This window comes from Mirounga angustirostris, unplaced genomic scaffold, assembly GCF_029215605.1.
Source record: "Mirounga angustirostris isolate CCGP_5_RB_7025 unplaced genomic scaffold, mMirAng1.0.hap1 SCAF_15, whole genome shotgun sequence".
Lineage (NCBI taxonomy): Eukaryota > Metazoa > Chordata > Mammalia > Carnivora > Phocidae > Mirounga > Mirounga angustirostris.
Genome location: NW_026991723.1, coordinates 1,953,278 through 1,980,007, shown reverse-complemented (window position 1 = coordinate 1,980,007; position 26,730 = coordinate 1,953,278). Strand labels below are relative to the sequence as shown.

The 26,730-nt window shown below is 48.1% G+C and overlaps 1 protein-coding gene across 2 annotated transcripts in view; it reads left to right on the top strand.

Moving 5' to 3' along the window:
- The window catches only part of LOC123849484 (F-box/WD repeat-containing protein 12-like), a 47,706-nt gene that overhangs the window by 2,238 nt on the left and 18,738 nt on the right, over positions 1-26,730 (top strand). The window contains exons 2-5 of one of the 2 annotated variants that reach the window (XM_045882114.3): positions 468-505; positions 8,146-8,309; positions 8,719-8,837; positions 12,709-12,918. In XM_045882114.3, the coding sequence (XP_045738070.2) occupies positions 468-505; positions 8,146-8,309; positions 8,719-8,837; positions 12,709-12,918 (531 nt within the window). Of the gene's footprint in view, positions 1-467; positions 553-8,145; positions 8,310-8,718; positions 8,838-12,708; positions 12,919-26,730 lie in introns of those variants that run through there. The other variant, XM_064579609.1, reaches the window with a different exon arrangement.

Genomic DNA, 26,730 nt, shown 5'->3' with positions numbered 1-26,730 from the left:
GATCCTCCTCCTAAAACAAGTGTAACCCTGCCATTCCTTCAGCCACAGTTCCCAAATGGCTTCACACAGTTTTTTGCCAATAGGACTTTGGGGTTTGCGTCTAAGCAGATCTCCAGCTCCTTTCCCCAGAACACACTCCAATTATGGCAGAATACTCATGTTTTTACACTTCAGAATCTTTGCTCAAGTAGTTTTATCTCTCCCTAGAGTGCTTAAGCCACTGGGGACTTGATCAGTAGTCACCTCTGAGCCCCTTGGCTCCACTGAGTTGGGCATTCTCTCCTTTCTCACTCATTTGGTTGTTTTTATTGCACTGTCCAAATAAGCCTCATTCCCCAGGGTGAATCTTCTTTCCTGCTGGCACCAAGTCTGATTTAGCTCTCTGCCCCTTCTATAGTGCCCGGCAAGCTAGGCGCCAACTGCACATTGACTGACCAGACATTGTTTTCTCTGCCCTCTTGTTCTAGGTCTGGAATGAAGTTTCAAGGACCAAGGAACTGTGGAGGTGAGTGAAGGAAAAGCCAAACATGGTCAGAGGAGTGTCCCATGAAGGTGAGGGGTGCACTGGATAAGTGGTCTGAGCACTGTGTCTCTGGCTTTGATGCATACACAAGAAAGGACAATCCACAGAACTTAGCAGGAAACTACCCCCCGCCCCGTTAGGTGTGTAACACTCTCTTTTTTTAATAGTGTATTGAAATATAAGAGTTTTATTAGTTGAATGGGAGATTGATATATGTCAGGAGTACCAAAGTCAGGGGCAGAAATGTACAGCAAATGCATACAGCTGGCTGACAGAAGATACATCAACAAACTATTTTATTTGAACTCATCTTTGGTGTAACAACATAGCTGTATAAGCACATACGATATTAAAAAAAAAATAACATCAGGGGCGCCTGTGTGACTCAGTCAGTTAAATGTCTACCTTTGGTTCACATTGTGATCTCAGAGTCCCGGAAGGGGCTGGGGCTCCCTGCTCAGTGGGAAGTCTGCTTCTCCCTCTCCCTCTGTCCCTCTCCCCTGCTCGTGCTGTCTCTTGTGTGTGTGTGCTCACTCTCTCTCAAATGAATAAAATCTTTAAAAAAAAAAAAAAAAAAATCAAAAAAATTAAATTTGAAAATAAAAAATATTTTAATCATTAATTTATTACGTTTTTCTTTCTTATTCATTTTTCCTTTGGAACCTGACTTCTTTTGTCCCAAGAAAGGAGTGTCAGATCATCTGTCTCTTGCTGAATGTGAGACAGATTATAGCCTTGACTGTCAGCTAGGAGCTGTATTTAGTTTTAGCCGCTACAGCTGTTCACACATGAAGGGGCTGCCAAACGTGGAGGGAGTCTTTGCTTGATTGATGGGTTTTGTTTTCAGGATAACTGTGCATTGAGATATTTGAGAATTCTAGAATGCCAGTTTTGCTGTATTTAGTGTTCAGTGTCTATAGTATCTATTGCTTTTCATTCACTTGTTATTGATAATGATACTAGTTAGAAAAATTACATTAATCCCTTTAGTTAGTTTTGAAGAGAACTTTTGTTGGCTTTCCGTCTTTATCTACAGTTTGGGGGAATGTACTCTAGATAGAACACATTCAGTTCTGGAAATTGATTCCTCTGTAGGGAGTGGACAAGGTTATGTCTTGCCAAATATGATGCTCAATGACTTTGTGTCATAGGAAATAAGTGAACTGACTCATGGGTTGGCGCGAGTATTTGTGGAAGACCTAGTAGAGCAGTATTCATATGTTGAAATAGGTAGGATGCCAGCCCCAACCCTGGTCTTCATTCTCATCTTTGCTGATAGGCTAGGAGAGGAATTTCTGTTTGAGTGACAGGAGTAAGTTTCTTTCAGCCGTTCAAAGGATACCTTCAGTGGCTTATCACCTAACTTCCACATGGATGTCATATGTTACCACGTGGTGCCTCTGATTCCTCAGGTAGATGGTTTGGCTTCTACAGGCAGGTCACGAACGGGTTTCAGTTCATTACTATTTCATACTGTTTGGTGCTAAACATTTTTAGCATAAAGTCATTCCTCAGCATTGTATCCTTGAACTGTGTTCTTACAAAAACAGTGGGTTTTTCTGGAGCTGGGACAACAGCATTTCAGGAGCATCGTCTTCTGTGGTCACATGCATGTATCATTTCTTTTTTTTTTTTTTTAAGATTTTATTTATTTATTTGAGACAGAGAGAATGAGAGAGAGTACATGAGAGGGGGGAGGGTCAGAGGGAGAAGCAGATCCCCTGCCGAGCAGGGAGCCCGATGCGGGACTTGATCCCGGGACTCCAGGATCATGACCTGAGCTGAAGGCAGTTGCCCAACCAACTGAGCCACCCAGGCGCCCGCATGTATCATTTCTGATGCAGTGTCTGTCATGGGTACCAGGCCCCAAAGTTCTCCAGGCCCATTAGAAATTCTTATGGACACAGCAAATGAATGTAGTTAACTGATCGTGTATTTTTAATGTGTACTGTATAATTTTAATTGAGAATGCTGCAAGTTCCTTTTTTTAATGCCCCATGACCTTTTAAATTCTGCTGCCTTCAACACACTAAACATTAACTTTTGGTTAGAAGTAAAGTTGCAAATATTTGCTTTTTTTTTTTTTTTTAAGATTTTATTTATTTATTTGAGAGAGAGAGAATGAGAGAGAGCGAGCACATGAGAGGGGGGAGGGTCAGAGGGAGAAGCAGACTCCCTGCCGAGCAGGGAGCCCGATGCGGGACTTGATCCAGGGACTCCAGCATCATGACCTGAGCCGAAGGCGGTCGCTTAACCAACTGAGCCACCCAGGTGCCTGCAAATGTTTGCTTTTGTTTAAGGTACATAATTTCTGTTGTGTACCACCGATCATTTGTTATAATTGCTATCTGTGAAAAGTTTTGGTATCACAGTATTTTTGCACTTGATACATTGAAATTCAGAGGCATATCACATACTTTATTCATATTCATACTTAAACCTTTTTGATGGTCTGCCTTTGTTTTTAAAGTAGGCTCCACATCCAGCATGGAGCCCAGCGCGGGGCTTGAACTCATGACCCTGAGATCAAGACCTGAGCTGAGATCAAGAGGTTGGCTGCTTGACCAGCTAAGCCACCCAGGAACCCCAGTCTGCCTTTGTTTTTGTCAAATCATTTGTTTTTTCATTTCTTCTAAATATTGGTCATGGGTCCTACTTAAGGTTCGTATAGTGGTGTGTAATGGCCTTAAATACTAGACTTTACTTCCACTAAGAAATGTGCCTTCTTTTTCTTAAGCCACATTATCTTCTTGGTCTAGCTTTCATTTTCACACTCTTTAGATTGAGATATGGGTACAAGAAATTTCCCTTCTTATTTCAACTCAAAACCAACAACATAAGGACTGGTGATATGAGGTAATTGACACTTGGTCTCACCATCCAGAAGATAGAAGAGGTGGTGAAGCTGAGAGCTCGTTCTTATCTAAAGGGTACAGGCTTATGCAGCTCCAGACAGATTTTGTCAGGTGGGAATTTGGGTTCAGTATAGTCAGACCTCTTGCCTTTTCCTGACTTTTATGTGAAAACTTACGATTTTTAAGTGTGGCAGCTAGTCTATGCAGGCTAATCCTATGCAAGCCAAGCAAAATAATCTGGGGGTCCATTTGGCACATAGGCTGCCAGTATACTACTTTTTTTTTTTTGAATCTTTTTTTTTAAGATTTCATTTATTATTTGAGAGAGAGAGGTTGAGAGAACGAGTGGGAGGAGGGGCAGAAGGAGAAGCAGACTCCTGTGGAGCAGGGAGCCCCATGCGGGACTTGATCCCAGGACTCTGGGATCATGACCTGAGCCACCCAGGCACCCCAGTATACAACATAGAAGGACCAGAGTTCCAGTAAGCACAGTAAAACCTTCATCCAACATGGGCGCTGGATCTTTCTCAGTGTGTTAGGAGGTTCCTAGAGCCTAGCACAGGGCCTGACATGGAGGTGCTCAGTGAATGGAGAAGCTATGATGACTGTATTGTACTTATTGAGGTCATGGGCTATGAGCCATGTATTTCCCACCTAACCTCATCTGTTCTCTGTGAGATAGGAGTGCTAGGCTGGAGCCACACAATGCCACATCAGCTCTGTGGACTGTAAAATGCTGGAAGCCTCTGTCCATGAAGCCTCCCTAGTCCTCTCCCAGCCAGAAGTCCACTCTCTTTGTGCTCAGGTCCCATATCACATGTTGCATCTTCTGAAATGTCACGTTTCTCCCATGAACTTTTATTTTGCTTATTCTCCTAACCACTGGCTAAGAGCGCCCTGTGGTAAGAGCCATGTCTCACTCACTTTGGTGCCCAAAGACTAGATGGAGAGTCCATAGTTCTCTACAGTGTGGATGAGCTAACATTTTTATTCTCAAAAACTTGATGAAAGAGGTGCTATCATAGAATTGAGAGCAGTCACATGGAAGCTCGGAATGCAGGATCTTGGAAAATGGTGGATTTGGAAATTTTCTCCTCTATAAAAGCAATGAGAAAACTGACACAAATTTTCAAAATCAACTTTTTCAGAACTCTGGAAATTAATAAGAGACTTGTAGTCTAGGAAGTGTTTGTTCAAGAAAAAATATTTAAATCTTAGAACAGCAAGTTTTCTTGCCCTGTTCCTATAAACCTCTCCAGTTCTCTGTTAGCCTTGAATATCAACAGCTCACGATCACAGTGAAACCAGGAGCCTGGCAGTCACTGGAGGGGGAAGAATGGGATTGGATTCTCATTACCAGAGAATTGTCATTATTTGACCTGCTGGTATTTCTTTGAAGACCCCATGGGCAGACTGTTTTTGTTTGGTCTGACTTGGAGTTCACTCAGTGTGAAAGCCTTTACTTTGGGACCTTTGTCAGAATAGTAACTGACAGTTGATTAACTTTGTGGCCTGTCAGAGCTGATGGACAGCAATTGAGCAAATAGTAGGCTAACCAAAAGCTTGAAAAGCTGAGAATGTGATGTCTTTAGGGGCTTGAGCTTTGAAAAGCCCTGACACTTTCCTAGGAATGTAAAAGCCCAGGCACATGTAACAGGGTGTGCAAATTCAGGGAAGACCTAAGAAGGCTCTAAACTCACTTGTTTGGCTAACCCTGAGGTTCTATGCAAGTAGGAAGTGAAGGCTTGGGTATAGTTGTCAGCTGCCTTACTGAGTGTTGAATGCATTCCCCAACATGCACAGGAGCCTTTTGGTGATGACCAGAAGACTTAGTAGTTCCAGGCATTTGCAATATCCATGGCCAGTCATTAATTAGTAAGCTCTAATTTAAGCAGAGACTTCAGTGGCCATATGTAACAAAGAATGCAGGCTTTTCAGAATTTGTTCATAAATGTTACTAAACAAACAATAACAGTCAACAGCTGATACAACAAACCTGGAGGGGGGGGGGTTCAGATTTCCAGAACTCCACATTATTTAAAATGTTCAGTTTTCAACAGAAGTTATGAGTCATGCAAAGAAATAAGAAAAGTATAGCTTATACACAGGAAATAAAGCAAACAACAGAAACTTTGAGAAAGCCCAGGCATTGGACTTACTAGGTAAAGAATTTAAATTAGCTATTTTCATTATGTTCAAACAACTACAGGAAACCATGTGCAAAGAACTAAAGGGAAGGAGGACAGTGTCTCATCCAATAGATGATATCAGTAAAGAATATTTATAAAAATAAATAGAAATTATAGAGTAGAAAATTATACTATCAAATTAAAAACTCAGGATTTGAGCACAGAAGATAGAATCGGTGAATTTGAAGATAAGCCAAGGGAGATTATCCAGTCTGAAGAATAGAATGAATATGAAGAAGGAAGAAAAATCAACAGTGCCTAAGAGACCTGTGGGACACCATCAAGCATGCCAACATTGCATAACAGAAGTCCCAGAATGAGAGGGGAAAGGGAGAAGGAATAAAATATTTAAAGAAATAAGGGCTGGGAACTTCCCAGATTTGATGAAGGATGTTAATTTACACATGCAAAAGCTCAATGAACTCCAAGTAGGATAAACTCAGAGTTCCACACCACCAGTGTCGTCTTAGTGCAGTAGGCAGCACGTCAGTCTCACAAAGAGTTCCACATCAGAACACATTGTAGGGACACCTGGCTGGCTCAGTCGGTAGAGCATGCAACTCTTGATCTTGGGGTCATGAGTTCAAGCCCCACATTGGGTGTAGAGATTACTTAAATAAAATATTTAAAAAGACACATTGTAATCAAACTTGAAAGCTGAAGATAGAGAATGAAAGCAGCAAGAGAGAAGCAACTCATCATGTACAAGGAAACCCTGATGATATTTAACAGTTGATTTCTCATTAAAAAACATGGAACACAGGGCGCCTGGGTGGCTCAGTTGGTTAAGCGACTGCCTTCGGCTCAGGTCATGATCCTGGAGTCCCTGGATCGAGTCCCACATCGGGCTCCCTGCTCGGCAGGGAGTCTGCTTCTCCCTCTGACCCTCCCCCCTCTCAGGTGCTCTCTCTCATTCTCTCTCACACAAATAAATAAATAAAATCTTTAAAATAAATAAATAAATAAATAAAAAACATGGAACACAGAAGGTAGTGGGATGACATTGGAAGTGTTGAAAGAAAAGATTATTAGAGTTGAATGTCTAGAAAAATAAAGGAGAAAATGAAGACCTTTTAAGATTAGCAAAAGCTGAGAGGGTTTGTTGCTATACACTTGCGCTACAAGAAACCCTAAGGGAGTCTTTCAGTTTGAAATGAAAGAATGTTAGGTAGTAAGTTGAATCTACATGAAAATAAAGAACACTAGTGATGTTACTTTATAGGCATATATAAAAGGCAGTATAAATGTATTTATTTGTAAGTCTGTTTTTCTCTTTAATGATTTAAATGACAGCTGCATAAAACAATATAGCTGTCTGTTGATGCATATATAATGTATAAAACGTGATTTGTAGGTGTAGCAGCACAATTGGAGAGGGGCAGGAAACGGTGCTACATAGGAGCAAAGTTTTTGAATACTGTTGAAATTAAGTTGATGTTAATCAAAACTAGATTAATCCCCAAGGCAACCATTAAGAACTCAAAAAATATGGTAGAAGAAATGACAAGGGAATTAGTACATTAGAAATTATTCAACACAAAAGAAGGCAGTAACAGAAGACTAGAGGGGAAAATGCTTAAAACCTAGAAATAAGTAGCAAGATGACATGTAAACCATGCCTTGTCATTAATTATGTGGAATGTGTGAAGTGTACACTCCAATAAAAAGGCAGAGGTTGTCAGAAGGGATAAACAATATCCAACTTTCTGCCGTCTACAAGAGACATACTTTAGATTCAAAGACTTAGATAAGTTGAAATTTGAAGAATGGAAACAGATATACCATGCAAACAGTAACCAAAGGAAAGTTGGAATGGCCGTGCTAATATCAGACAAAGTAGACTGTAAGACAAAAAGCATTACTAGAGACAAAGAAGGCTATTTTATGATAAGTCAATCCATGAAGATCTAAAAATTATAAATGCATACGCACCTAACGACAGCAGCAAAACACACGAAGGGCTGACAGAACTAAAAGGAGAAATAGACAATTTAGCAGTAAGAGTTGGAGACTTCAAGAAATACTCTTTTCTTTTTTTTTTAAGATTTTATTTATTTGTCAGAGAGAGTGAGCACAAGCAGGGGGGCGGCAGGCAGAGGGAGAAGCAGGCTCCCCGCTGAGCAAGGAGCCCGATGTGAGACTCGATCCCAGGACCCTGGGATCATGACCTGAGCTAAAGGCAGATGCTTAACTGACTGAGCCACCCAGGCATCCCAAGAAATACTCTTGAATTACCGAAGTAATTCGGTTGCATGACCGAAGCTGCATGCCCTTGGCCTTGGGTCAGTTAAAGCCCCGGTCATGTACAAGGGGTCAGGACCTACTTCACGGGGGTGTCAGGAAAAGTGGCGGAATACGCAAGAAGCACTGACACCTGGTGGTGGTGAGCACTTGTTCAGTGTCATCTCATCATCATCCCCACTTTAACAGTGGAGGCGGTTGAGGCCTCAGTAGGCAGAGTGCATTGTCCAAGCTACTAGATGGTAAAGCCAGGAATCAAAACTAGACCTGTGGACATCATAGTACCTTCTTCTAACACCTGCCCTGTCCTGCCTGGGATCATGGGTCTGTGTTCCAGGCAGCTGTGTCTGAGACGCTGGTCATCATGTAAAGCCTCCCAGATGACCTTGGGCACACAAACATGGAAACAGTACTATCTCTGCCGATCTGAGCTGGAGTTCCGAATGGAATCTGGGCGGCCAGAGAAGGACTTCATCTGCAAAGCCATTGCTGGGCACAAAGGTATGGCTGCAAGCTTTCCTGCTGCTCACTTGTCCTGGTCGAGTGCCCTGGGATTTGGTGTTTAGCCAGTGAGTGGGAAGGGGCTGCTTGACGAGGACTCGCCCTGCTGGGTTCTGTATTTGGCTATGTCACTTGGCACTCAGAGTAGCCCTGTGAAGAAGGAATTGTTATATTTATTTCAGAGTAGAGAGAAACGGAAAGCAAGAGAGTAGGGAGTGTTGTGGCCACGTGGCTGGTGGGAGGGGGCAGTCCTGGGTGTGAAGCCCTATGGCCACAGCTGTCCCCTAAGGAGCGCCTGGGTGCTCCCGAGAGAGAGAGGAAGGAGTGTCCCGCCGGCCCTTCCCCAGTCTGCATGTCCACATCCCAGACGTTCAGTGTGCATTCAAGGCCAGTCTCTGTTCTCTTCCAGGAGGCATAGATGAGCTGGCCTACATCTCAACCAACGAGTGCCGGTTTGATGGGCGGGAGAAGTCGGTGGTGTGCACCGTGTCCTCGGACAGCACAGTGCGTGCCTGGGATGTGCAGGAGGTGAGCCGGGTGGAGGGGCCAGGGTGCGACTCACAGGATCCTACTGAGGTTCTTCCCCTTCACTAGCTCGTTCAGCCCCCGGGGGCAGCTTCCAGGTGGTGGGATCCCCATGGTATAGACAAGAACTCTGAGCTGCAAGAGGCCAGGTCGCACTTAGAGCTCAGGTCTGATCGCAGCTGGAGCCAGACCTGCCCTTGACTCTGAGCGGCCTGCCTTGGGGAGGTGGGTGCCTGCACAGCGGCCACACGGCAGCACCTGCCCCCGGTCCCGCGGTGTCCACGTTGGAGCTAGTGCCTAGTCCGGGCTGTTTTGCCCAAACAGTTGCCCCTTCTGGTTACCCCCATGTACCAGCTAAGTGTTGAGACTTTGATAACTGGTATTTCACACTTGGTTGTCACTATTGTTAAAAAGCTTTGCGGTCCATTTCCTCACTGATTCTCACCGCAGCTGAGCAAAGCATGCATTATTATCACCCTGATTTTATGGACGATCAGTCTGAGACAGAGAGGGAAGTGTCTCTGAGTCCTGAACCGTGTGGTTCCCTGTAAATCCAAGGGTTCTGCACACATAGAAACCAACCTCCTTGATAGGACTTTTTCCTGGAAACTACAGATTACCTCATGTTTTTGAAAGCCCTGGACAAACAAAGGCACCTGTGGGTCCTTGCTACGTTAAGTGGGGAGCCTCCTCGTGTCGCCGTTGGCCAGCTCTGCTGGAAGTGCCCAGTTCGCGCAGAGAGCAGAGGGGGCTCCCCGGATTTCCCTGGCCGCTTTGAACAGGGCACCCTGGCTCTCAGCACACTGACCGAGACCTGGGCCTGCCTTGCTAGTGTGCGAGGGTAGCAGGCTGCTGGGAGCTGCGTCCTGCCACCCCCATGCCAGCCGTGGGGTCACTGCTCTGCCCAGACGTCACGTTAGAGTCTGGGAGAGAGCGGGTGTGTGCTGCGTTTGGTCACGCGGGGACACTTGAGAGGCCACCTGAGGCCATGCTGGGCACAGAGGTGGTGATGGAGTCTTAAAAGTCCCAGCTGGGCTGCAGCCTAGGTTGTGAGGGGCCCAGGAGCCGGGGCAGGGGCTCGGAATGGGAGGAAGGGGCACCGGGTGTGGGCACATGAGGGATGCGCTGTGGTTAGTTACAATTTATTTTGCTTTTGAATCATGAAAGTAAAACACTGTTGAGGGTTTTGGAAAAGTAGGACTAGGAGATATTTCTTGAGCGAAAAAATTCTCCGCCTGCCTGCTCTCTTTAGCAGTTCTTCCCAGAGGCGACCACTGTTCAAGTCCTGTCCAATCTTCGTCTTCCTGGTGGCTATCGATTCATCTGTTTTTACATTAGTAGAGTCTGTTCCTCCATCCGCATGCTTCAGAGAGTCTGTGTTGTCTGCCTGCTTTGCAGAAACTTCTTCGTTACCAGGAGCCCGTTCTTTATCCCCATGCTCTTTTTTTTTTTTAAAGATTTTATTTATTTATTTGAGAGAGAGAATGAGAGAGAGAGAGAGAGAGAGCGCACATGAGAGGGGGAGGGTCACAGGGAGAAGCAGACTCCCCGCTGAGCAGGGAGCCCAATGTGGGACTCGATCCCGGGACTCCAGGATCATGACCTGAGCCGAAGGCAGTCACTTAACCAACTGAGCCACCCAGGTGCCCCCCATGCTCTTTTTTGTTTAAAGGGTACAAAGTTGTTTGCATCATTTCTCTCTACTCTGTGGCCAAGTTTTCGGTTGTTGATGATAGTTTCCTCTTCTCATGCTTGGTTTTCCTCCTACAAGGCAGTATTTGAGGGTCATTTCACAGGAAGGTCCTGTGGTTCCTGGGGTGGGAGGCTGCCCGCCTTCCTGTGGCCTCTCTGTAGGACCTGCGTCGGCTGTGGACACCTGGCCACATGGGCTCAGGGTGGGGGGGTCAGCAGAAGAAGACATGGCGCCTGGGAGACCCTAGACTTGCCCAGATGATCAGGTCTCGACTTGAACAGGGAGAGCACTTGGGTACAGGCTCGGTGGACGTTTCCCGTCAAGGGCCCTGTGGTCCCTATGTAACCCCCCAGCTCTGTGGGCTCGATGCAGGAGCAGAAAGCAAACGGGAGAGTGGCCTGTTCTGACAGAGCTAGCAACGCATGCTGACATGTGAGGTGCACATATTTTCATGTGTTGTGAAATCGTCTTTTGATTTTTTTTTTTTTTTTAAGCTAAACTACAAATATGGGCAGTGGGCTGGGTTTGGCTGAAGGCCGTAATTTGCTGAGCTCTACTTCCGTGTGGTCTGGTTTGCCAGCATGAGCCTCTTTCAGAGTCCAGAGCCACCTGCACACATCCTGCCTGGCTGCACAACCTTAGTACTCTTCACGAGCAAACCTCCCGTAGAAAACAACCTCCGCCTTTCCTCCTTCCACGTCCACACATAGCAGTTGTCTTGTCCCCAAATAATTATCTGTATGGTTAGTAGTACTGTAATTGTGTAAGTGCTTTTCACACTGAGCTATGAGGAAAACTAACATTTGGCGTTTCCTAAAATTAGTAAGTACTCCTTTTTTTTTTTTTTAAAGATTTATTTATTCATTTTAGAGAAAGCATGTGCATGCAAGCAGGAGGGACAGAGAGGGAGAAAATCTCAGGCAGACTCCCCGCTGAGTGTGGAGCCTCTTGTGGGGCTCGATCCCACGACCCATGAGATCACGACTTGAGCCGAAACCAGGAGTCAGACACTCAACTGACTGCACCACCCTGATGCCCCAATAAATGCTCCTTTTCAAAAATGATCTTAGTTGCCACTTACAGTATTTAAGACCATGCTTTTGACTGGTTATATTGGTTTCTGGTCTGGCTTTCCATGCCACGTGTCATCCACTGTCCCTGGAGAATTCTAGGGTTTGAGTTCGTCTGTTTCTGGCATCAGAGTCCTGGTGCCACCACCGCCCACTTCCTTCCTGCGGCAGGCGTGTTGCCCAGCAGTCACTGGTCAGCGTGTTTCTGTGCTCCGACCCCTGACCTCTGCTTCCACTCCGAACCCAGGAGGGAGTCTCACGCCTCCTTCACTAACCCTGGTGAATGTGCTCTGTTCCCCGAGACTCCTTGCCATCCCTCCGCGTCACCTTGCTGCTCGAGCAACAGGAATCAACTGAGAAAGGATCTCATAGAGGAATCCTGAGTATCTTGGTTGGAAAAAAAGATCCAGATCATGGTAAAAGGAACACATGATAGAAAAAGGGTCATAATGACCCAGAATGGGAATGGAAGCCCAGGTGGCGCCTCTGGGAGACTGGGAGTGGAACGTCGCGGATAGTTCTCTGGTTCCCGCCTTCGGGTGCCCTGAGCCCACTGGCACCAGCTCTTTCCCACCTGTTGCAGTTCTTACAGTCCTGGGACAGACCATGGAATCGCCCAGCTCAGGCCTTGGCTAGGGCCCCTCCCAGGAAAGGGGGTGTTTTAGCAGGACAACACGGACATGCCACGTGAACTGTTCTCACCCACAAGCCTGAGTTAGCTAATCTGTAAAATGGGGCTGCAGGGGCCTGAGGGAGATGCTGCACATGTAAGTTCTTTGTACGCAGCCATGTGGCCCAGGCCCCAGCTCCCTGCCCAGCCTGCCTTGGTGGAGCTGGGGGCAACCACTGTGTGCACACGGCCACCCCCCGCCCCCGGTGCAGTCCTGGTGGTGCCAGCGCTTGGGAATTTCCGTACACCCCCAGTTCCGCCACTGCTGTGCCCCGAAACACCGCTTCCGTGTCGTGCTCTGCACCACACTGTGGCTCCTGTGAGCATGGGGTCTGTGCCTTTTCTACCCGTGTGCCCCCCGTGTGCACTAGGCGATGGTCATATGTTTATGAAATGAATGGCCCCCATATAAGTTGTTATTTTCCTTTTGTTGTTGCCCAGGGCACAGAGATCTGGTCAAGCCCCCTGCAGCCCGCTGCTCTGGTGAACTTGGTGACCTACCCTCGGCTGCAGCTGGTCGTCACCGTGGACAAGCTGGGCCTGATCAAGGTGTGGAAAGCGGAGAATGGGAGGGAGTGGGCCTCCTTCTCCCTGCCTACATACTCATCTGCGTTGCAGGCCTGTGACCATCCAGAGGGCCCCTTCCTGCTGGTGAGTGACTGGCTCTTGGGAGTCTCTGCAGGTCCTAGCTGTCTCCCAGGGTCACGGACACTCTGGTGCTGTGACCACTGTGATGGGTGGCGCCTGGAGCCGGGCACTCGATGTGGTAGGACAAGCTGTCGTTCTGCGGCCCAGTACCCCAGCTCCTCCTCTCCAGCTCAGCTGCCTGCAGCAGCCTGTCTCCCCAGCCCCGTCTCTGCCCCTCCTGAGCCGTCACCGAGACTCAGCCACAGGCTGCCTGTGGGTTCAGTTCATGTGCCTCTGCTCTCCTGTCCCCTGAGCTTGCTGGCAGTCTCTCTCCTCCCTGCAGTTCCTTCTCTGTCTGCATTCTTACCCTTCCTTACCTTGTTTCAAGTCCCAGCTAAGGCCCAACTCAGGAGAAACTGAGGCATGTTTGACAAACATGAGCACTTGCCCAGGACACCAAAAGCCTCTGTTACCAGAATGTCCATTTAGAAGTGACTCTTGGGCATTGGGAGGGTTTGGCGGGGAGAAACAAGGAAAGTGGGTGTAAGGTGGCAGGTGTGGGAAATGGCTCTCAGATGGAGGCAGTGTCCCCACCTGTGGGGAAGGAGGCCTTGGAAAGGTTGGGCAGGCTGGCGTCCCGGGGATCAAGAGGAGCAGACGTCCGTGCGCACAGAACTGACTGGAAAGGAACTAAGCTTAGCAAATAAAATGAGTAATATCTGATGAAACATTTTACATAAACCACTGTGCAGCTGTTGAAGAAGACTTCCGAATAAGTGTAATTGGCATCCCCAGATCCATTTGAGAATCCATTGCGTAGCTGAAGAGGCCACTGAGGTTCTCTCTGGTAGCAGTAGACCATGTGCTTCCCTTTCTTTGCGAAGGATAGTAAAGGTAGGAGGCGTACATCTGCTGGATAACCTCAGAGAGGAGAAAGAACAAAAATGTCTAGACCAAGATTCAGGAGATTTAGCCGGAATCAGATGGAGTCACCGACACTGGCAACTTTGCCCTGGAGACCCTTCTGCCAAGGCAGCTGAGAGGCTGTAGGCCTTTGATGGCCCGGCGAGGAGTTGGAGTGCTGAGCCAGTGAGGGCGGAGCCCTGGGCCTCCCCTTACACTGGGTGGGGTGCCGGGGGTTGCAGCCCGAAGTGGGATCTGCAGGTCCGCCGTGCTCCCCCTGGCTGTAGCCTGGCACCCCGGCCACCTGGGAGGAGTAAACGAGAATCCTTCCTGGGAAAGATAACGTCACCCAAGGCCGCATGTTATTTCTGCTTTGAAATGCAGTGTCCAGCACACACTTAGAGCTAACTAGGCACGGGAGAGATGAGAGAGTACGAGCTCAAGATACTGCAGTCCTTACATGCTAAAACCCCTGTGGTTGCCGTGTTTAGGGAGAAGGTTTCAGAACTCAAAGCTATGAAAAATGACGGAATCTATTTAGAAAAGAACCAGGTAGAAATTCCAGAATAGAAACACTGAGTACAAAGGTTAACTCAGTGAGTGGGTTTCATAGCAGGATGGACAGTGGAATCACACCGAGATGGGGGGTGGAGGGGAGCGTCTGGGGCTCTGGCAACATCCCATTTCTTAACTTGGGTGGCAATGTGAATATTTGCTTTGTAATGATGCATTGAGCGTTGGGTTTGTGTTTTGTGCACTTTTCTGTATGGTGTTTTCTGCATCAGTGAAAAAGTTAAGAGGTTACCTGGAATGAAATGCAGATATTGAGTGAGGTAAATGGAAAGAGAGGGTACAAGATGTAGACCAGTCCTTCTCAGGCTTTAATGGCATGTGAACTACTGGGGATGTTGTTTAAATGTAGATTCCAATTCGTTGGGTCCCTGGGGATGCCTCGATTCTAACTTTTTTTTTCCTTTTGTGAGAGAGAGCACACAAGCAGGGAGGGGGAGAGCGAGAGAGAATCTCAAGCAGACTCCCTGCTGAGTGTGGAGCCCGTCACGGGGCTCTGTCTCACGACCCTGAGATCATGACCTGAGCTGACATCAAAAGTCAGACACTTAACGAGTGAGCCACCCAGGCGCCCCTTGGATTCTGACGTTTTAAAAGCTGCCTGGTAGCATCGGTCCTGTCGGTTAGATGACACTTTGAGTAGCAAGGCCATAAAGGACCCATGGAAAAATTCTAGTATTTGGTATCAGGAGCAGGTGAGGGAGTGAATGGGTCAAAAGCAACATTTGAAGAGATAATGGCAGATATTTCTCCAAAATAGACTAAGGACATTGATCCATGGAATCAAGAAGGCCTACAAGCCCCAAGTGGGATAAACAAAACTGAATCTGCATACGGGCCCATCAGGGTGAACTGAGATTACCCGAGGACCAAGAAAGCCTATCTGGTAGCAGCCAGGGGACGCAGACTCCCTTCAGGGTCTGACTGACTGCGGGCAACCGTGGATCTCAAGGATCATAGAATAGGGTCTTGAAAGAAAGAACTGCCAGCAGGAAATCCATAACAGAAAGTGACCCCCAGGAGTGAAGAGGAGTGAAGGCATCTCAGGTAACATGGAGAATCTGTAACAGTCACAGCACCGCTGAGAAGAACATGCGTGGGACACGAAGTGGAAGGCTGATGAGCAGCACTGGGGACGAGGAGATCTGAGGGTCAACTATAAAACAGCAGGAACCGCGTCTTGTGGATTTTAAACTATGCGCAGAAGACAAACAGAGGGCGTTAGCATTTACGTTAGGAGAAGGTTATGAGGAACTAAACAGTCCAGGATCCTTGAATTGTCTGGGACCATTTATGTACCGATGGGCAGTGATGTCTACAAGGAGGAACCTCTCCCCTAACTCCCAGAAGAGAAATGAAGGAGCATATAGCCTCGAAGTCCTAAGAGCAAAAGGGGCAGGATCAACCCTGACCCCAGATTTGGCTTGATTATCAAGAGTGATGAAGCCACATGAGCACCAAGAGGGTATGAAGAGGTAATTTGTCCCATAACCAGGTTTTCAGGATGGTGGCTCCCAGGAGGCGGGTCTGAACGGCTACAGGCAGCAGCGGGGAGTGAGTGGCCTGCTCTTCCTGTGGTTGGGGTGGGATGGAGGGAGGACCCCTGCGTGGGCCGGGTTTCTGTGGTTTGAATTCTCCACGGGTGGCCTTTATCCTCTTGTCCGGATGTGGAACGGAGGGTGGGATGGGCAGGCCGGAAAGCTGTCCGTCACCAAACATCAGAGACGGAGTCAGATTCCAATAAGCTTCCCTTCTGGTGACTTTGCTGTAATTCTGCCTTCAGGCTGATGGCTGAAACGTGCACGTTTTAGGTCTTCGAGCTTGGACTTGTGTAAGCCAGCCAAACGTGTGGTGCTCTGGGGGCCACCTGCTCAGGCTGGAACCCAAGGGCAAGTTCTCTTGTCTGGCTCATTCGGGACCCAGCGTTGTGTATTCGAGAAGTGAAGTGAGTGCCCGGTCGCGTCAGTATGTCTGGGTCTCCAAAGGGGATGGGGGTGTCTGATTGCCATTTGTGTCTTGGGGGTTCTGGGAGGCAAGCCTTCCTGAGTCTTCACCAAGAGGGAGAATTTGGGATGAGAAGCTTTGTTTCTGGCCACGCGGCTGCAGCACCAGCAGAGACCGAGGCGGCGGTGGTGTCTGCGGCTGGTCCTTCACGGGCGCTTCCAGGGCGTTGGCGCCAGCCGCGGGGTCCGCCCTTGAGCAGGGATGTTCCAGTTGGCGGAGGGGCCACAGCAGTGGGCTCCACCGTGTGTGATGGCAGCTTTGGTACCTGTGTAGTGTGGGAACTCCTTTCCTGTTGGCTCAGAGGGTGCCCTTCTCCAGCAATATGTGAAGAACTATTATCACTCAGTAGGTAAGAGACAGCCCAACTTTAAAATTAGGTGGAAGATTTGAATGCTTCACAGAAGAATATAGAGTGGTAGCCATTAGCACATAGAGAGAGAAGCTCCACACCACCAGTCATCAGTGAAATGCAGTTTAGAACCATGGTGAGATATGGCACCATATTGATCTGAAGAGCTGAAATTAAACAAATGTTTACACAGATGTGACACAATTCTTCAGAGAATTGTTTGGCAGTTATTTTAATATTAAAAAACACTTAACCATATTATGCAGCAGTTTTTCTTTTAGCTATTTACCAGTGAGATATGAAAATCTTTACACAAAAAGATTGGTACACAAATGTTTGTAGGAGCTTTAGTAATAATAGCCACATTGGATACAACCCAAGTGCTTATCAACAGGTGGATTTATAAAAATGGTATATGCATGCAGTGGAATACTACTCAGCATGGAAAAGGAACAAGGCTATGGATCTGTGCAACAACATGCATGAACCTCAGAAACATGCCGAGCAAAAGAAGCCAGACACAACAGAGTATGTGTATATTATATGATTCCGTTTCTGGGAAATTCCAGTCTCAACAGAACAGATCTGCACTGTCAGCAGACCAGTGGTCCTTAGGGATGGAGGGGACTGTTGAGGGACACAGAAACTTTGGAGATGGTGCAGATGTTCTAGAACCGGATTATGGTTGTGATAATCTACTAAGTCTGACTTCCCTACCTCTTATTTTTTCAAGTTTCCTTAGCTACTTTCATGTTTATTTTTCCATATGAACTTTGGAATCAAATTTTGTCTCCTGGAAAGAAAAGGGTATTTTCATTGATAGCATGTTCAGTTTAAATACTAACATGGAGAAAATGGACATCGTCATGATGCCGAGTGATTCTGTTCAAGAATAAGTGATGTATTTCCATTGGTTCAAGTTTGCTTTTTATGTCCTTCAGAAGTGATTTACATTTTTCCTCAGATAAATTTTGCACATTTCTTGTTAACGGTATTCCAAAGTATTTTATCATTTGTTGCTATTCCATTGATACGGGAAAGTATTTTCTGTTCCATTGTTTTCTAACTGGGTGTTGTTTGTTGAAATGAAAACTGTTGTTGTGTTTTATATTCTGTCAGTTTACTGAATTCTCTTATTTGCATTTATTTTATAACTGATTTTCTTAATATTTTTAGGTAAACACTGTATCATCTATAACTAGAAATACTTAGTTTTTCAAGCCTTAGGCATCCAGTTGCTTTCTTTTCTCTGGCCAGTACTTCCAGTACAGTATTAATCAGTGGTGGCATTGGTGGCCATTTCTCCTTGTGGCTGACTGTGGTGGGATGACCTGGAGCTTCATTGGTGGGGGGTGGGGTGCTGGCTTCAGGAATGATGTTAATGAAAGATCCATCAGTGACCATTTTACTATTAGTTTTCAAAAATCATGATTAGGTGTAGAATTTTGTGAAAGGCCTTTTCAGTATGCCGATATAATTACAGGGTTTTTCTTCTTAGGTTTGTTATGGTGATTTTTTGGATTTTTTTTTTTTTTAAGATTTTTATTTATTTGACAGAGAGACAGTGAGAGAGGGAACACACGCAGGGGGAGTGGGAGAGGGAGAAGCAGGCTTCCTGCCAAGCAGGGAGCCCGATGTGGGGCTTGATCCCAGGACCCTGGGATCATGACCTGAGCCGAAGGCAGACGCTTAATGACTGAGCCACCTAGGCGCCCCGATTTATTGGATTTTTAAAATATAAATCATCCATGCATTTCTTTTTAATGTGCTGATACATTCTAAATGCTGGCATTTTACCAGGATTTGGATCTGTCTATGGGAGATTGGTCGATTGTTTTTTTGGTCTTCCTTTATCAGGTTTACATATAAATGCTATACTTCAAGGAATGTGAACATTTTTCTACTTTTTTAATGCCCTGGAACGATTCAAGTTGCATTGGGATTGTCTGGTTTTTCAGTTTGGTAGAATTTATTTTTGATGTTATTGGGTGCTGGGTGCTTTTTTTGTGGTGGAGTTTTAAAACCGTTTTCTCGGTGTTTTCTATGGAAATTGGCCTGCTCAAGCTTTTCTCTGTCTGCTAGGATCAATTTTAATATATTGTGTTTTCCTAGGAAACTACCCACTGTATCTAGGCTTTCACCTTTTTATGCATACAGTTGTCTAGAATACTCCTCTGAGATTTTTTTTCTTTAAATTTCCTCTATTTGAACATTTGTTTCTGCCCTGTCATTTAAAAAATTTTTAATTTAAATTCAATTTAGTTAACATATAATATATTATTAGTTTCAGGGTTAATATTTAGTGATTCATCAGTTGCATATAACACCCAGTGCTCATTATGTCAAGTGCCTGCCTTAATGCCCATCACCCAGTTGCCCCATGCCCCTACCCACCTCCCCTCCAGCAACCCTCAGTTTGTTTCCTAGAGTTAAGAGTCTCTTATGGTTTGTCTCCCTCTCTGTTTTTATCTTATTTCCCCCTCCCTTCCCCTATGTTCATCTGTTTTGTTTCTTAAACTCCACATACAAGTGACATTGTATGGTATTTGAAATCTTTCTTTGGCTGACTTACTTGCTTAGCATAATATCCTCTAGTTCCATTCACGTCATTGCAAATGGCAAGATTTCATTCTTTTTGATGGCTGAGTAATAATAATAATAGTAATAATAATAATAAACTTTATATAAATACCACATCTTCTTTATTGCCCTGACATTTCTTTTTGTGTATATGTGCTTTCTCCCATTTTTTCGTGATTATATTAGCTAGTGCCTTGTCTGTTTTATTTCATATTTCTACTGATTTCCAGTTTCATTTCATTTTATTTCATTGTGATTATTACGGAACCTGGACTGGATAGCCCAACGGAAGAACCAAGCGGCACCCAGAGATCTTGGGAGGACAGGATGTTTATTTAATGCCGGCGGGCTCAGAGGAGAGTGGTCTCCAAAGGTCTGAGCCCCGAGCACAAACAAAGGGGCAATTTATACACTTCTGCTTCCACATACTGGGCACTTTTGGCGTGTGCGCAAAGCAGGGCAGGGAGAAGAACCCGGATTGGTGGGCGCGGGAAGCAGAGCGGGGAGAAGAACCCCGAAGAGCCCCAGGGCAAGGACTGGAACTCTCTTGCTGGCTTGGTCAGCCATCTTAGGACACAGATTTTCCTTATCATTCTCCCCTTTGATGCCCCTTTAAACACCTAGTTTTGAGGGCATCATCTTCATCTTCTAAGGGGCGATAGTGAATAAGAAGTAACTGTGGAGTCTGATTTTAGCAATTTGAGTAGTAATAAACCCAGTAAGGGCATAAAGCATACAAGGACCAAATGCCACTATGAGGAGAAGCAATAGGAGGGGGCCGGCAAGGGGCGAACCAAGGGAACCATTGTGAGAGGGTATCCCACCAAGTTTTCCACTGGAGTGTTTCCCACCGACGATGTACTCGTTCCTGTAATTGGGTCAGAGTTTCTTGGGCCACCCCTGACTCATTAGCATAGAAACAACATTCTTCCTCTAGGAAGAGGCAGAGCGCCCCTTGTGCGGCCATGAGCAAGTCTAGCCTGCACCTGTTTTGGAGGACCACTGAGGCCAGTGAATCGAGTTGGCGCTGCAGGGCCAGGGCCGACCTGAGTGAGGGTGGAAAAACCCGCCGTGAGTTGTTGAGTTAACCCCTGCTACTGAACCTGAGACATCCCGATGCCAGGGGTGCTGAGGGCAACACCTGATGCAGCCAGCAGGCTCACAATAAGAGAGATGGCTGCAGGGGAGCATCGAGGGCAGCTAGAAGGTCTCCAGATGAGTGGGGCATTGCTCCCGGGGAGGACTGAAAGATCGGGTAAGAGACTGACAAGCATGCATGATTGATTGCGCAGGGTGATGCAGATGTATACACCTTGATCACAGGCCAGAAGTGTTAGGTGCACAGACCCGACTGGCCTGTGATGGGAGAGGAAGAGTTGCCATATAGCGGTACCAGAGCCAGAAAGGGATAATCTGAGGTCCCCGGTGCCGAGGTGGGCGGTGACACGGTAGATTGGTTGAGGATAACACCTAGGTATTGGATGAGACTGGGCTTCATACAGATCCAGCAGTCAGGCACTAGGGGTGGATTCGAGTGGTTAAGCACTTGGTGGGAGGTGTTAATCATACCTAACAGTTGCACTATAGATGCTTGCTGCATGTGGATGGGGGACCTGGGGATGCGCCAGGGCGAGTTATTTTCTGTCTGACTCTAGGGGTTGACTGTAAGGCTTGGAGTGAACATGGACTTAATCATAAATTTGGCCATGGGGTCGGTCCCCATGGGGTGATATTGGCCCAACAGGAGAATGATTCCTGTAGCCCATGATGTGGCATTGGGTTCTAAGACTGAGAGGGTGAGCGGTATACAGTGTGGAGTCTCCAGGTGATGTTGAGAGATTTAGTCAAGACCTGTACAACATCTGCCACAAATGCGAGTTCATTGTCACTATGGATTGTTAATGGCAGGCCGAACCCAGGCACGCTTTCCCGCAAGAGGACTTTAGCTACTTCCCAGCTTTGCTCAGTCCTAGTCGGGAAGCCTTCGACTCTCCCAGAGTATGTGCATACTATTACTAGGAGATATCTGAACCCCCTGCTTGGCTGCACATCTGTGAAGTCTACCTCTAGATCTTTGAAGGGGGTTGTTCCCATTCTCTGGACACCTGGCGGGGGCCATGGTGCAGACCGAGCATCTACTTGTTCCTCGGCATAGTGCTGGCAGCTGACTGATGTAATGGTTTATTTTTTTAAATTTTTAATTTTTTTAAAGATTTTATTTATTTATTTGACAGAGAGACACAGCAAGAGAGGGAACACAAGCAGGGGGAGTGGGAGAGGAGAAGCAGGCTTCCCGCTCAGCAGGGAGCCCGATGCGGGGCTCGGTCCCAGGACCCTGGGATCATGACCTGAGCTGAAGGCAGACGCTTAACGACTGAGCCACCCAGGCGCCCCAATAGTGCTTTATTTTTGAGAGGGGCCTCTAATGCAGTTTTTCCCAGATGAGTGAGTTGTTGCTATTCCTTGACTAGATGCCCTCCAGTTGCTGTTGGAACAAAGATGTGCCTGTCTGGCATCATCCACCATCCCTTTTCAGTCAGGGTGGCTCCCTCAGCCATGGTCCATTCATTTTCCTTTTTAGTGTAACTGGGTGGAGGGAATTCTTCCGGGGGTGTCAGGGCCATGGTGAGGGAAGGGGCTCTGCCCATGTCCTCACTGGCTGCGGTCTTGGCTGCCTCATATGCCAGGTGATTTCCCCGCGCTATGGGGTCGTCTCCTTTCTGGTGTCCCTTACAGTGCAGGATTTCTACTTCCTTTGGAAGCCAGATGGCTTCGAGGAGTCTCAGTATCTCCTCCTTATTCTTGATAGCTTTTCCTGCTGCGGTTAGGAGGCCCCTTTCCTTGTAGATGGCTCCATATATATGTACGGTAGCAAAGGCGTACCGAGAGTCAGTATAGATGTTGACTCTTGCCGTCACCGAGGCTGAGGGCTCGGACTAAGGCGTGTAATTCAGCCCGTCGAGCTGACCATCCAGCTGGTAATGCCTTAGCTTCTAGGACTTCAGTGGTTGTGGTTATTGCATAACCCACTTTCCGGGCACCCTCTTGTAGGTAACTGCTGCCATTGCTGAACAGCGTGAGCTCTGGATCCTTTATGGCTTGATCCCGCAGATCTGGACGGCTCGCGTAGACTTCATCAGTCACCTCGGAGCAGTCATGGTCTGGTTTCCCCTCTTCTGTGGGGAGAAGGATTGCTGGATTTAAAGGTCCTTACTGTTTTGACTGTAACCCGCGGGTTTTCCTAGAGGAGCCCTTGGTGTTGTGCTAGCCAAGAGTTGGGAAGGAAGTGGTGTCCCTGTGCATTCATGAGGGACCCAACTGCATGAAGGACCTTGACGTTAAGTTTCTGCCCCAGGGTAAGTCTGTCCACCTCCTTGATGAGTAGGACTGTGGCTGCCAGCGCCCTGGGGCACGGTGGCCATCCCACTGCCACAGGGTCTAGCTTCTTTGACAGGTAAGCAACTGGCCGTTGCCAGGGCCCAATAGTCTGGGTGAGTACCCCGAGCACTGTTTTTTCCTTTTCGTGCACAGAGATTGAAGGGTTTTTCTGCATCTGGTAGGCCCAGGGCTGGAGCCCACCCCAGGGAGGTCTTTATCTCTGTGAAAGCAGCTTTTGCTTCCTCAGTCCAGGCAGGGGGTTCTTTTTTTTTTTTTTTTAAAGATTTTATTTATTTATTTGACAGAGAGAGACACAGCGAGAGAGGGAACACAAGCAGGGGGAGTGGGAGAGGGAGAAGCAGGCTTCCCGCGGAGCAGGGAGCCCGATGCGGGGCTCGATCCCAGGACCCTGTGATCATGACCTGAGCCGAAGGCAGATGCTTAGACTGAGCCACCCAGGCGCCCCAGGCAGGGAGGGCGTTCTTGATCTGGTCCGCCTAAGAGATCATAAAGGGGTCTTGCTATTGCCGAGAACCCAGGGATCCAGATGCAGCAGAATCCTGCAGCCTCCAAGGAATTCTCGTAGGCCCCTTTTTGTCTGGGGCTGTGGCAGGGAGATGATGACTTTCTCTCTCTCCGGCCCTAGTTCTCTTTTCCCTTGGGTGATGAGGAAACCAAGGTATTGGACCTGTTGGCAGATTTGTGCCTTCTTCTGTTAGGCTCGTTATCCTGAGTCTGACAGGAGCTGTAGGAGGGCCTTTGTGCCTTTTGTGCAGTCTTCTTATGTGTCACTGGCGAGGAGGAGGTCATCCACATACTGGAGGAGGGTGCATCGTGTGGCCTCTTGGGAAGCTGGTGAGGTCTGCAGCCAGTGCTTCCCCAGAGAGGGTTGGTGAGTTTTTAAACCCCTGCAGGAGGCGCGTCCAAGTCAGTTGCTTCTGGCACCCTGTATCAGGTTCAGGGCATTCAAAGGCAAATAGTGGCTGGCTCTGGGGAGCTAAGCGGAGGCAGAAGGCATCCTTCAAATCTAGGCAAGTGAACCATCTGGCCTATCCTGGGATTTGGCCAAGGAGGGTGTATGGATTCGGGACCACTGGGTACAGAGAGATGGTCACCTTGTTGATGGCCCGCAGGTCTTGAACTGGTTGGTATCCCCCTCCTGGCTTCTTGACTGGTAGGAGTAGGCGAGTCTGAACTCCAGCGGGCTGCTCGGTTGGGCCTGGGCACAGAATAGCCTCCATTCTTCCATCGGCGTGGTACTTGGTAGTGGTAATTGCCAGTGGTAATTGCCTTGGGTTCAGTCAGAGGCTAGTGTGTCCAGTGGGCTCAAAGGTTATCTGAGCCCTAAGTTTGGAGAGTATGTCTCGGCCCAGGAAGGGGATGGAGCAATCAGGCAGATAAAGGAATTCATGTTGGACCTTGTGGCCCCTGAGTTTGCAATGGCGAGCCTGGCAAAAGAGCTGTTGTATCGCTTGTGTCCCAGTGGCCCCGAGGATGGTCGCAGTCCTTTTGCTGACTGATGCCACTGGGGAGGTGACAACAGAGTGCTCGGCCCCAGTATCAACCATGGAAGTCACTGATTGGCCCCCCATCTTCATTTTGACGGTGGGCTCATGGGGGCCAAGGAGGAAAGAGCCCAGTCCCCCTCAGTCTGAGTCCATTCCCGTAAGGCCTATGAGGTCCTCCTCTCGGGGTTCTTCCTTGTAGCGGCTGGGCTTTTGAGCCTTTCCCCGGTTGGGACATTCGTTTTTCCAATGCCCTTTCTCTTTACAGTAGGCACATTGATCCCTTGCCAAGGGGGTTCTGGGCTTCCCCCTTTTCGGAGGTCGGGATCTCCCCGCCTTTGTGTTGTCCTTTTCTTTCAGGGTGGCGGCAAGGAGGCTGACTTTCTTTTTCATCTTTTTGTCGGCTTCCCGTTTGGCTGCGACCTCCTTGTTCATGTAGACTTTATTGGCAATCTCTGTTAGTTGGGTGATGTTCATCCCGGCAAAACCCTCTACTTTCTGAAGTTTTTTTCTGATATCTGGGGTGGCCTGTGCCACGAAGGAGGTGTTTACCATCTGTTGGCTTTCCTGTGCCTCAGGGTCAAATGTAGTGTATATCCTGTAGGTTTCACATAGTCTTTCATAGTAGTCCCTGGGGGACTCCCCTGGTTGTTGAGTGACCGAGGTTACCTTAGTCATGTTCATGGGTTTCTTAGCGCCTGCCCAGATTCCCTGGAGGAGGGCCTCCCGGTACCGGCGGATGTGGGCCTGTCCCTCAGTGGTGGTGAAGTCCCATGCTGGGCGCTCTTCAGGTATGGCCACCTTAGCCCAGGGAGCAGGGTCGATGACTCCTGCTGTTGCGTGCTCTTCCAGGTACTGCCGTGCACCTTTCAATATTCTCCTCCTTTCCTCTATGTTAAAACGGTGGGGAGTAACTGTTGGCAGTCTTCCCAGGTTGGCTGATGAGTTCCAGTTGAGGAGGTTGGTGGTGGAGAAGAGCTGATAATACATCACAGAATGGCCAGGTCGGACTGTCCCATCTTCATCGTGCCTCTCCAGTTCCCGCGTCTCTTGTACCGGCATTTGAAGGGTGCTTGTGCCCGGCCTGGGGCGCGGCCTGGGGCACAGCCTGGCTGCTGGTCCTGGAGAAAGTGGATCTTTTAGGCCTGGGGGTGTTGGTGGATCCTCTGGGCCTGGGGGCGCTGGTGAGACCAATGACTGTGGAGTGTCTGGAGCTGAAGGGCCAGGTGTAGACGGTCTTGGGGGTAAGCGATTAAGACCCTGGCCTGTCCCTGCCAATTGCAAACGAATCGCACCCGGGGGGGAAGGGTCTGAGCAGTTCCTAGCCAGGAGTCAATGTACGGAAACTGGTCAGGGTGTCCTGGTTCTTCTGTTAGGACTCGCCATACTCGATGAATCATTGGGACATCGAATGTCCCTTCTGAAGGCCACCTGACATCAAAGGTGGGCCATTCCAATTCACATAGGGTTCTCAACTTGCCAGGGTTCATCCTGACTCCATAGTCTCCCAAAAACCCCTTCTTGAAATTTTTGATCATGGTCTCTAGAACCGTAGGTTTACTCTGCCCTGACCCCATGGTGATGTCCCCGTGTGCAGTGGGGCAGAGACAGACAAAGGGGGGGTGCCTCCTGAGGTGAGGAGACCAATCAGATGCCCTTCTGGCCGTGTCCCCAAGGAGCTTAGGTGAGGCTTAGCCGTAGCGGTCTCAGCGTTGTGACTTACGATCGGAAACTATTCTGATGCTGCCATAGACTGTATGCTGTTCACCATGGAATTGCATCCGGGCCCACTCGGACTCCGTAGGCTTCTGGGGACCTTAAGGGTGCCTGCCCGCGGAGCTACAGAATCAGTCCACTTGAACAAGCCAGGTTGGACTGCACATTCACTCACACATTCACACTCCAGAAGTTACTACATTCCCTCCCTGGGAAACCCTACCTGTGAGACCTCTAAGAGGTCTCTGGGAGGTGATCAAGCTCCCCTTTCACCCCAGTGGGGGTGGGCCTGTCTGGGTCCTGAGGCCCCAGGCCTTACCGGAATCTGATGTTGGGACCAGGTCCTCACCTGCCAAGTCTCCTCGAGTCGGGTGGGAACAGCAAAGAGGGGCTGGCCCGAGGTGACGGGGCGGGAGACTGCCGAAAATTAGGCAGGGTACGCCTTCTCCATTACGATCCCTCGTTCCGTCACCGCCCCGCCGTTGCCCCCAAACCGGTGGCAACAATGGGCCAGCACGGTTGGGTTTCCCAGTCAGGGAACGAAATGTTATGGAACCTGGACTGGATCGCCTGACAGAAGAACCAAGTGGCACCCGGAGATCTTGGAGGATAGGAGGTTTATTTAACACCGGTGGGCTCAGAGGAGAGTGGTCTCCAAAGGTCTGAGCCCCGAGCACAAAGGGGGCAATTTATACACTTCTACTTCCGCATACTTGGCACGTTTGGCGCATGCGCAAAGCGAGGCAGGGAGAAGAACCCAGATTGGTGGGTGTGGGAAGCAGAGCAGGGAGAACCTGGAAGAGCCCCGGGGCAAGGACTGGAACTCTCGCT